At 40.1% G+C, this 12,417-nt stretch overlaps 1 protein-coding gene across 1 annotated transcript; it reads left to right on the forward strand.

Annotated features, from left to right (window-relative positions):
* The first annotated feature begins 1,667 nt into the window (after window positions 1-1,667).
* On the forward strand, window positions 1,668-11,799 carry LOC132592955 (vomeronasal type-2 receptor 26-like). Its single transcript, XM_060281237.1, has 5 exons — window positions 1,668-1,885; window positions 5,576-5,867; window positions 9,571-9,798; window positions 10,190-10,316; window positions 10,901-11,799. Exons 1-5 carry the CDS (start codon window positions 1,668-1,670, stop codon window positions 11,797-11,799), a joined length of 1,764 nt encoding a protein of 587 aa, XP_060137220.1.
* Window positions 11,800-12,417: the final 618 nt, after the last annotated feature.

Consider the following 12,417-nt stretch of genomic DNA (forward strand, 5'->3'; position numbering starts at 1 on the left):
TTTGATTTGATGCTGGAATTATTGTGGTCACTGCCACCTGAGCATAAATCTCCAACTATTATCTGCTTGATTCTTACCTTTGGTTCCACTTTATACAGTTTGCGAAGGATGTTCTCTTTTACTCACTGAATTCTTTATTCTTTCAATGTATTAAACATATTATACAATGATGGCGTCTTTCTTATTTGAATTTTTATTCCCCATTTTTCTCTCCCCTACCCCAAATAATTTGGCTTCTGTTAATTAGGTTTGGTTTTCACCAGTTATTCTTCCATCAGCCTGTGTATATCCAAATTGAGTCCCTGTGTCAGTTTGAGATGTTTGGCAAGAACCCACTTCTGTTCATTTGTAGCATAAACAGCTACAGTACGTTGTCGGTTCGTTAAGCTCAGGATTGTCTGAGCCAGTGTCCCAAGGCAGTTGAGAACTTGATAAGGGGCAATAAACTGAATCTTGGGAAGACAGGTATTCCATGCATAGCTGGTTCCTCTATCCAGAAGACAGGTCTGCTGCCTGTCTGGTATTAGTCTGCACTCCATCCAAAGGAGCAGGTTCATATCTTGGGAATACTCTTGGATATGTCTTGATAATGAGAGGGCCAAATGACCCCGGTGGCTAGGAATGGCTTGTACCAGCTTCACTTGATCCACCATCTACAGCTGTATATGTATTGGAATCATTTAGGTACAGTACACAATGCATTATAGCAGCATCTCCTGAGTTCTTAGAAATTGGCTAATGTAAATATCTGTTTTCCATTTATGTATAAAATAGCAATTTAATAAACAATCTTAGTGAATAGTTCATCTTATATCCAGTTGATTTCAAGTAAGTTGTGGAAATTCTTTCCCACAGGGGGGTTTCTAGCATCGCAAAGGGATGGGTGACAGCACAAAAGGGTCACATTGAGGAACTGGGTTATTGTGGCATGGAAAGTAGCAAAAATATCTGTTTGTATGTTTAAAAAACTGGGGCAGGGCTTAGAAAAAGATACAGAAGCAACTTTTCTTTCTATACTTTATGTTGGCAATAACATTTTATCAGGAAGATCAACCCAATCAAGAAAAAAGTTGCTTTTTGCTCTACTTGTGGTACATAATTATCTCCAGAGTCAGTCAATGTTTTTATTACAGTCAATGATAAGTATTCAGTATTTCCTCCATAACCTTTTGGCTAAGATTATGCGAAACATCCAATTTGTTTCATAATGTGGGTCATTCCAATCACAAGAGTCTCTTGCCATCTAACTGTGCAGAAAGGAACTATTTCCATTCTGATGTGACAAACATGTTTTCTTCAGCAATTCCCAGAGGAAATCCCCACATCTGAACAGATTTCCTCATTCATTAAATCTGAAAAGCAGCCAATTTTAGTGCTCATCCAGCCCACTGTGGAATTTCAGTTGCCATGAACAAAACAAATTGCAAAGACACTGAAGAATATACAAATATGTCTGCCACCATTTACAGCCAAGGGGATGGGGACCAAGAACAATAATCTGTTGTGATCTCTGATTCTTTGCACAATTGACCCTAAAGCTCATGGCTTTGAAGAGAATGAACTGTCATTGAGGCAAGAAGTTCTCATCACAGAGACTCTAACGATTGTACTATAGCAAACAACAGAGGAATCTGTGTTCAGATCAAAGATTTACCATTCAATTGAGGATGGTAGTTTTAGTGGTCTTGCTGCTGGCTCTGTTTCCTCACATGGCACAGGAGGCCCACACCATTAAATGCAGGGTTCAGTATCTACACCACCCACTTCACAAGTATCATCAGCCAGGAGATTTCATCATTGGTGGCATAGCTTCTCTCGGAGCCTTTATTTTCAGTTCAGCAACTTTCACTGAAGAACCCCCACCTGCATTGTCTGAAGAGCTTGCGTAAGACCTCGTATTGTGTCTGTTTTTATTTCCATTTTGTAGTTCCATTTAGTTAAAAGGGATATCTCTGAGTAGACATGAGAAAGGATTTTGTTCCTCTTCACACAGGCTGCAGATGCAGTTAACATAACCAAGGGAATCTCCACAGGGAAATGCAAGTGGGATTTTTTTTATTTAAAAAATGTATTTGTTTATGTAAGCACTATAAATGTATGATTTCAATATGGCCTTTGAAAGACTGATCACCACATGGTTTTAAGGCTGAACAAGGATATGAAACTGGCCCTTCCCTTTCTAGTCCAATGCCCTAATCACTGAATCTTATTGAATTTTCCTCCTCAATAATGAAGCTTCCAAGCAAACATATGTCACTTACTTATATAGAATAGAATCAAGTCAGGCAATTCGCTCCCTCTTTGTTTTTTACTCGTCTTGTGTCTCCTTTCTATTTCCATTCTGCCAACTCTCATTTTGTGGTTCAGCAGTTTTCATAAACACTCCTGAGAGTAGTTCGCCTAACAGCTACAATTTTTAGAGTTCTCTGAAAAGAGGGATTGACTATGAAATTGCTCTCACTATCCTTAACAAACAGCAGCTTCCAGGCTTCTTTGTGGAAGCCAATACTGTTTAAAGTGGTATCATAGCACTATAAATGTATGATTTGAATGTGGCCTTTGAAAGACTGATCACCACATGGTTTTAAGGCTAAGCGGGGTTTTGAAACTAGACCTTCCCTTTCTAGTCCAATCCCTAATCACTGAAACTTGTTAAATTTTCCTCCTCGATAATGAAGCTTCCAAGCAAACATATGTCGCTCCCTTATTTATATCAAGTCAGGGAATTTGCTCTCATAATGCAGTAATAGTTTTCTTCTGTGGGCCCAGCAGAAGGTTGTGCTGCCTGATATTTATGTTGTTTAAGCTATGAAGTAGAACTCTTGTGACCTATGAATGGCACCATCATCACTTTCATACATCTATCCTGCTTCTTTGGTCTTCCTTCTACATCTCTGGTTCATGTAAAGGTCATTTTGATATGCCTGGTGATAAATACTATAGTGTAGTAAAAGGGGTAACGAAGAGTCAGACACGACTAAATGACTAAACAACAACAAGTAAAAGAATGCAGAGGATTAAATGTATAGTTGAAATAGTATGAATAGATTAAAGGTATGAAACAGCTCCTTTATTCTGTTTTGACAAACATTTTTTAAAGGAATCTCACTGAGAAAGTAGAGCATATGGTATTCTGAGGTAGGCATTGTGTACTGTTTTTTTTCTTGAAGCCAACTTCAGCTAAAGACTGCCTCAGAACACATAATATCTAAACAAGATAATTGTAATGAACCTCAAGGCATCATGGCCATTAAGCAAAAAGCAGAAGGGAAAGAAAATGCACTACAGTGGATTTTCTGGAGAGAAGCAGTTTATTCCCTTGTAACAGTCCATGGGATTGTAGTCTTACAGTTTTATATCCACATACAAGGGAGAAAACCTCACTGAACTCAGAGAACAATGAACTCTTCCTTTCTACATCTCTCAACTTTCAAGATGCTTGGTGGCAAGCGCTGTACTGTAGTAAAATAATGTGCTGGATTAAATCTACTGTTGTTTGAATGAAATAGCTCTTTTATTCTGTTCATTTTGACAAACTTTTTTAAAAAGGAATCTCACTGGGAAAGTATAGCATATCGTGTATTCTGAAGTTTGCATAGTTTAGTAATATAATAATTTCTTTTTCTTTTCGATGCAAAAAGTACACAGGAATTTCCAATCTTTAACAAATATTAGCAATGACTTATTTCTGATGAAACATGATAGTTTTACCAGGCATTCTTCCATTGTTGGTAATGATGGGTCCTTCAATCTTTCTACATATAAAAGTCTTGCGACGATAATCATATTTTGTAATAAAATTCAATAGTCTTTTTCTATCTGTATTTCCATAAGTTCCTGCAGGAAAAGCTCTAAGTTCAATTGAATTCTCTGTATCAATATTTCTACTAAACAGTTCAAAATTCTCTGTATCAATATTTCTACTAAACATGACCAAATGTCCCTCCTCTGGGCTCATTTTGGGAGGATGAGCGAGATATGAATTTCATTAGGGAAGTTTTTAATGTTAGGTGTTCTATTGTGTTTTAATATCCTGTTGGAAGCTGCCCAGAGTGACTGGGGAGGCCAATCAGATGGGCGGGGTATAAGAAGTAGTAGTAGTTGTTGTTTAGTCGTTTACTCGTGTCTGACTCTTCGTGACCCCATGGACCATAGCACGCCAGGCACTCCTGTCTTGCACTGCCTCCCGCAATTTGTTCAAACTCATGTTCGTAGCTTCGAGAACACTGTCCAACCATCTTGTACTCTGTCGTCCCCTTCTCCTTGTGCCCTCAATCTTTCCCAACATCAGGGTCTTTTCCAGGAAGTCTTCTCTTCTCATGAGGTGGCCAAAGTATTGGAGCCTCAGCTTCAGGATCTTTCCTTCCAGTGAGCACTCAGGGCTGATTTCCTTCAGAATGGATAGGTTTGATCTTCTAGCAGTCTATGGGACTCTCAAGAGTCTCCTCCAGCACCATAATTCAAAAGCATTAATTCTTCAGCGATCAGCCTTCTTTACGGTCCAGCTCTCACTTCCATACATCACTACTGGGAAAACCATACCTTTAACTATACCTGTATGGAACTTTGTTGGCAAGGTGATTTCTCTGCATTTTAAGATGCTGTCTAGGTTTGTCATTGCTTTTCTCCCAAGAAGCAGGTGTCTTTTAATTTCGTGACTGCTGTCACCATCTGCAGTGATCAAGGAGCCCAAGAAAGTAAAATCTCTCACTGCCTCCATTTCTTCCCCTTCTATTTGCCAGGAGGTGATGGGACCAGTGGCCATGATCTTGGTTTTTGTTGTTGTTGCGCTTCAGACCATATTTTGCACTCTCCTCTTTCACCCTCAATAAAAGGTTCTTTAATTCCTCCTCACTTTCTGCCATCAAGGTTGTGTCATCTGCATATCTGAGGTTGTTGATATTTCTTCCGGCAATCTTAATTCCAGTTTGGGATTCATCCAGTCCAGCCTTTTGCATGATGAATTCTGCATATAAGCAGGGAGACAATATACAGCCTTGTCGTACTCCTTTTCCAATTTTGAACCAATCAGTTGTTCCATATCCAGTTCTAACTGTAGCTTCTTGTCCTACATAGAGATTTCTCAGGAGACAGATGAGGTGATCAGGCACTCCCATTTCTTTAAGAATTTACCATAGTTTGCTGTGGTCGACACAATCAAAGGCTTTTGCATAGTCAATGACGCAGAAGTAGATGTTTTTCTGGAACTCTCTAGCTTTCTCCATAATCCAGCACATGTTTGCAATTTGGTGTCTGGTTCCTCTGCCCCTTCGAAATCCAGCTTGCACTTCTGAGAGTTCTCGGTCCACATACTGCCTAAGCTTGCCTTGTAGAATTTTGAGCATAACCTTGCTAGCGTGTGAAATAAGTGCAATTGTGTATCCATTAGTAGTAGTAGTAGTAAATATCATTGAAACTGTGGGATACTTTCTGAACAAGAATGTAAATGTTGTTCCAGCATGGTGCCTAAGGGTGACCAGCACATCCTGGTAGTGGGATATAGATTTCATTAATTAATAAATATTGTTGGAACTTTGAGATATTCTTCTCATCAGGAATGCAACTTTTGTTCCAGCTTGGTGCCTAAGGGTTACCAGCATATCCTGGCCTTGGCATTTGCAGTAAAGGAGATCAATGAAGACCCTCACATCTTACCAAATGCCACCATGGGCTTCCACATCTATGACAGCCATGGCAATGCAATTAAGACATATCATGCCACAATGCTACTTTTATCTACACTGGAGAAATTTCTCCCCAACTATATATGTGATACACAGAACAATCTGACAGCTGTCATTGGGGGTCTCGACGCCCAGGTCTCCCTTCATGTGGCAACTATCTTGGATATTTATAAGATTCCACAGGTAGGACACCTATGCATGCTTCTGAGTGGACTATGAAAATTTAATAGTGCTTTCATACTTTTTTGTTTCTTCCAGCTTGTATTATGCTCTTTGGAAACAGGAATAGGTGCATTAGGAAGAATCAGATCAAATATTCTTTTGCTTTATTTCCTTTGCATGTTTTATGCAGACTGAAAGCAGTTCATTAACAAATGAAAAAGTAAACGAACCTATCACTGGAATATCGTTTTCATAGATTAGAAATAAATTGAGCAATATATTTTCCACATGGATATCCCACTTACTGTTTCCATAGCTCCAAGTTGCTGATCCTTTTTACTTTCTATATTGTTGATGGAAAGCATTCCTCAATAATTAAAAGGTCACCATTTAAATCTTCTTGGGCCCATTCATTCCAACCATGATCCGACAATCTATATGCATAGGCTGCAGACCTGCTTAATAAAGCACAGCCTGGCTTTCACTGAAGCGACACCATAAAGTTCAAAAACTAATTAATTGCTTTTATCAGAGGAAAAATTAGATGTTCTGTCCATCAGGCAATTGACAATACTGTGATAAGCTTTAAACAAAAACTGGGAGGTTGCTGATGCAGATTGATATCCTTGTGTGAATGAAGATAGTGCCTTTATCCCTTTGCACTCAACTTCATTTTCGATCAGAATGGACTCCCCTGGATCTGCAATTTCATCATTAATCACTCAGGTAGTACAGTTGAGAAATAAAAGGTTTGCTGATGTGAAGGATGCACTATTCATATGGATGTTCAAATGCAAATGTCAGCTGCATTTGACCATGCATTAAACTGCTATAGAAATGGAGGGTGGTTTTCTCTCTCTCTCTCTCTCTCTCTCTCTCTTTTCCCAACAAATATCTCTTTAGCTCATATATGGCCCGGCTCCAGTGATGGATGATAAAACCCCAGGACTACCTTTCTACCAGATGGCTCCACCAGAAAGCCACCAGTTTGCAGGGATTCTTTCTTTGCTTCTCCATTTCAAGTGGACATGGATTGGGGTTGCTGTGGTTGACAATGACAATGCAGAAAGATTTGTACAAAATGTGCTCCCAATCTTTTCAGACAGGGGTATTTGTTTTGCCTTTTTGGAAACAATCCCCAAGTTTAGTTTTCTCAGTGAAGGATATACTCTGATGGAACAGGGGGCAAAAATACATGATAGAATAATGGATAGCAAAGCCAATGTTGTGGTGACCTATGGAGAAGCTTCTACCACTATATTTTTGAGATGGCTTCCATATCTATCAATGCTTGGGAGCATGAAAACAAATGTAAAAGGTAAAGTATGGATATCAACAGCCCAAGTGGAGTTCATTTCATTGGCCTTTCAGCGGGATTGGGATGCAGAAATATTCAATGGTGCCATAACCTTCAGAATTCATTCCAATGATCTACCAGGATTTCATCAATACGTTGAGGGCAGAAACCCTTACAATGCAGAAGGTGATGATTTCATCTGGGATTTCTGGCAACATGCATTTGGTTGTGTATTCCCACATCGCATTCTGGATGATGTGATGGGGGATATCTGCACAGGAATGGAGAATTTAGAGGAAATTCCTGCATCTCTCTTTGAAATGACTGTGCAAGGTCAAAGCTACAGCATCTACAATGCTGTCTTTGCCTTGGCCCATGCTTTACATGCCATGTCCTTAGCAATACCCAAACACTCACAAATGGTGAGTAGAGGGAGACAGAAGCTTCAGAAGCAGCAGTTTTGGCAGGTAAGGAGCAGGAAATCCATACATTGCATGTGTGCTGGTCCCACGGGTTGCCCAGGAGCGGAGGTCCAAGGCCTATCCGTTGGTCGTAGGTTCAGAGTAGGGACAGTCCGAAAAAGCTGAGGCTGGGGGCAGGGCAGGACGTCAGGTGAGGAACACTGGCAGTAACTAGCAACCAACAATGTTGCTCCTGGGCGGGGTTTGGCCACCTTTAATCTTGAATGGGGTAACGGACGGCCCCAATCCCCTGGCGACTCACTCCCTCGCCTCGCCTGGAGGCGAGCACTCTTCTTGCGAGTACTCAGGTCCCTCCTTCTATCAGCCCTGAGTCTCTGCAGCTCAGGAGACGCCAGTGGGTTACGGCACTCAGGAGGCCACCTCAGCCCCAGCCGGCAGTGGGCCAGATGCTGGTGACGACTCAGCTGATGGCAACGAGGTATCTCCTGCATCTGGAACCAAGGCAGGCTCGGGCCTCAGACTCGGCTCAGCTGATGCTTGTTGCAGGGGAGGCTGAGCAGACTGAGGCTCCTCAGGATCAGGCCCCAACCTCAGTTCAGCTGACATCCCAGGCAAAGGGCCAGGTGCAGGCTGGGATTCCTCCAGCTCCGAGTCTGAGCCCAAGTCCCAGGCCATCACAGCATGGAATATATACTGGGTGTTCAATTTCCCTAACTACTAACTATTTTGTCCTCCTCCCTGCCCTCTCTGGCACCCTGAAAGGATAGATTTCCCATCATGGAAGGTACCATCCTGCTCTCTTCACAGCCTGAAAACTTCATTTTAATAATACTTTACAAAGATATATTTACATAATTCTGTTACAGTATAGAAAACACAAAAACTTGATTTGAGAGTCTTTCAAATTTTGCACAATACTCCCTGTTGTTTATGAACAGTGCATATGCCTGCAATTCTGCTGATTTTTGTAGCATCCCTGTTTGCAATATCTGGGTCGTAAAGTGTGATTGTATCTTCCTTCAATCTTTTACTTCATAAAGGTAACTTTATGATGGGCCAGTACACTTTCAGCTTTGAACTCTACATACAGTGGTACCTCGGTTTATGAACACAATTGGTTCCGGAAGTCTGTTCATAAACTGAAGCGTTCATAAACTGAAGCGAACTTTCCCATTGAAAGTAATGGAAAGTGGATTAATCCGTTCCAGACGGTCCGCGGAGTAACCATTCATAAACTGAAGCGAACTTTTCCATTGAAAGTAATGGAAAGTGGATTAATCCGTTCCAGACGGGTCCGCGAAGTACTTAAACTGAAGCGTTCATAAACTGAAACATGGGTGTAATTGGTTCCGGAAGTCTGTTCATAAACTGAAGCGTTCATAAACTGAAGCGAACTTTCCCATTAAAAGTAATGGAAAGTGAATTAATCCGTTCCAGATGGGTCCGCGGCGTTCATAAACCGAAAATTCATAAACCGAGGTGTTCATAAACCGAGGTTCCACTGTACATACATTGTCCATGAACAGACAGACAGAAATACATTTATTTACTACTTTATGTACCTATTCACACACCCATTCATTTCTTTTCTCACTCTCACTATTACCCACTATTACCCACTATTACCTATTATTATTATTATTATTATTATTATTATTATTATTATTATTATTATCCTCAAATCTCAATTATGATTTCATTCACTAAAATATGATGTTGGGGGGAATTAACACTTCCCTCTCCACCTGAAGCCTGTCAAACAAATAGGATTCCCCTCCCCCCCCCCGTACACACACACACACACACACACACACACACACACGCCTACACCTTAGCAGTGCTAATGGGGAGTGGAGTATAGGGAACACTGCAGACCATATGTGAGACCAAAATAGGCTACATGTATGTTGCAGAGAGAAGGGCTCCCCTCTCTGCACTAGATCTCTCTCTGAAGCAATCAGATCCACCCTTTTCTAAATGCTTGCCTTCTCTCTTTTCAATCTAGCTCCATCATTTTCTGAGAGGTGTCTCATTTAACAACAGTGCTGGAGACACAGTGTCCTTCAATCAGAACCGGGAGATAATATCTAGTCTGGACATTATCAACTGGATTATTTCCTCCAACCAGTCCATTCATAGGGTAAAAGTTGGGAGGATGGATACTGGGGCTCCTCCAGACCAAGCCTTCACCCTTCATGAAGATGCCATAACATGGCCCAGGTGGTTTAATCAGGTAGAGCCACGTTGTTAGCTAATTCGAAAGAGATTCATTTTTCAGTGAGCTATGATGTCTAACATAATGTTTACTTCAGAATCAGAAAAACGTACAAAATACCCTTTTTTAAAAAACTGGATGTAAATTCATGTATTTGTCCAGGATATAATTGTGCACATTTCCATCTCAAAGGGATATAACATCATGCAATCTGGTAAAATATGTATAATATCTCCTTTGCACTCATTGTTTTAATGCAGACAAGAATGAATTACTTTCTGCAGAGCTGATCTACGGTTTACTGAAATGCTGTGATTCTTTAGCAACATAGGTAAGGTCTCCAGAACCTGACCGATTCCAAATGCATTATTCTCATGAATATCATGTTTCTCCTTCATTTACTGATTAGGTTCAGCCTCTTTCTGTCTGTACTGAAAATTGTCGCGCAGGATCAAGGAAGAAAGTGAAGGAAGGAGAACCGTTTTGCTGCTATGATTGCATCCCATGCCCAGAGGGAAAGATTTCAACCCAGGAAGGTAAGAGAAAGATGCAGAAATTTGGAACCAGATGCAGAACTTCCTCTGAGTTCTCTTTAAAAGGAATGGGAAAAATTAAGTAATGACTAACTGGTCCACTTGCTTTCACTGAGCTTACTTCCAAGCAATCTCTTTTGAAGGTTTCAGAAGTCGAATGGTCTTCTGGAGTGGATTACATTCAAAAACCAAGGTTCCACTATGTTATCTTGGTGACAGAACAATAATTAGCTTCCTAAGTCTATGTTTGATTAAAAAGGGATATACAGTATACTGCTTTTGGAAAATCAAAGAATTTTTATTTTACCTTTTGGATATGTCAAGTAATGCTAAATAATAATAAAATAAGTTCTGTATATAATATAACTGCATGCATACGTTGTGTATATAATATAACTGCAAGTACTTGAAAGTCATTTTTAATGAATTTATGTATTTCTAAAAATGATTTTCCTTTGGGAATAATAACTTAACCAAAATATCTTTTGAATTCCCAAGTCATGTTACAGTTTTTGAGCATCCCTCAATGTTGATGTGATTGATGGAATGTGTATGAGCTGGGGACTGTACCTTTCTTTTTTTTCTAGATATGAGTGACTGTGATAAATGCTCAGACAAAGACTATCCAAGCAGTAACCGAGATGCATGTATTCCCAAGGATGTAAGCTTCTTGTCTCACGAAGAACCTTTGGGCATCAGTTTAGTCTGCTTGGCGCTTTCATTTTCTCTGATCACAGCTCTGGTACTGGGTACATTTATGAAGCACCATGACACTCCCATAGTCATTGCAAACAACAGGACCCTCACCTACACTCTCCTCATTTCTCTCTTACTTTGCTTCCTTTGTGCACTGCTCTTCATTGGCCAACCTGAGAAGGTGACCTGTCTCCTGCGACAAACCACTTTTGGCATCATCTTCTCAGTGGCAGTTTCTTGTGTATTGGCAAAAACCATCACTGTGGTTCTGGCTTTCATGGCCACCAAACCTGGATCCAGGATGAGGAGATGGGTAGGGAAGGGCTTGGCCAACACCATTGTCCTTTCCTGCTCCTTTGTCCAGGCTGGGATCTGTACTGTGTGGCTAGCAACCTTTCCCCCATTTCCTGATACAGACAGTTACTCAGTGGCTAAAGAAATTACATTAGAATGCAATGAGGGGTCTGTGATGATGTTTTACTGTGTTCTGAGCTATATGGGCTTCCTGGCAATTGTTAGTTTCATTGTTGCTTTCCTTGCCAGGAAATTACCTGACAGTTTCAATGAAGCCAAGTTCATCAGTTTCAGCATGCTGGTCTTTTGCAGTGTTTGGCTCTCCTTTATTCCATCCTACCTGAGCACCAAGGGAAAATACATGGTTGCTGTGGAGATCTTCTCCATCTTAGCCTCTGGTGCTGGATTGCTGTGTTGCATCTTTTTCCCAAAATGCTATATTATTGTGTTCAGGCCTCAGCTGAACAACAGGGAGCAGCTAATGAAGAAAAACTAAAAAAAGAAAGAAAGACTGTCCTTTTCTAATCAAAAGGGTGTTTGTGCATGTTTCTCTCTATATATACATCACATATTTGTGCATACATATAAAGGCTTATACACATTTCACTGTTGTCTAATTCTCCTTGGCTGTAAAAAAAAAAATCACTTGGAATCTACAAAAGCACAGAAAAGCCCCTTCCTTCAAAACTACAGTTGCAACTTTCAAATCTAGATGTAAGCAACTAATTCCTACCCAGTCCACACGTTCTTCTTTTATCTACAAAAATGAAACCCAGTTTTTTATAGATGATCAACACATCAATTATACAAGATTTTCTATAAATTTGTGTTCTAATATTTACCTCATTAAATGGGAAATAATATGGAACAAGAGGCCTATGAAATAAATTCCGCAAAGATTCATCAATTTCCCCCCTATTTTTAAGATACTCCTTAGGTGGTGTAATACCCTGGTAATTTTACCATCCATTAACTCCAATCTGCCCCCCAAAAGCAGGTGCTGTTGTTTTTTTTAAAAAAAACCACCCCCATAAAGTCACATAATAATAATAATAATAATAATAATAATAATAATAATAATAATAATAATAATTATTTATACCTCGCCCATCTG

This window comes from Zootoca vivipara, chromosome 13 (genome assembly GCF_963506605.1).
Source record: "Zootoca vivipara chromosome 13, rZooViv1.1, whole genome shotgun sequence".
Classification (NCBI taxonomy): Eukaryota; Metazoa; Chordata; class Lepidosauria; order Squamata; family Lacertidae; genus Zootoca; species Zootoca vivipara.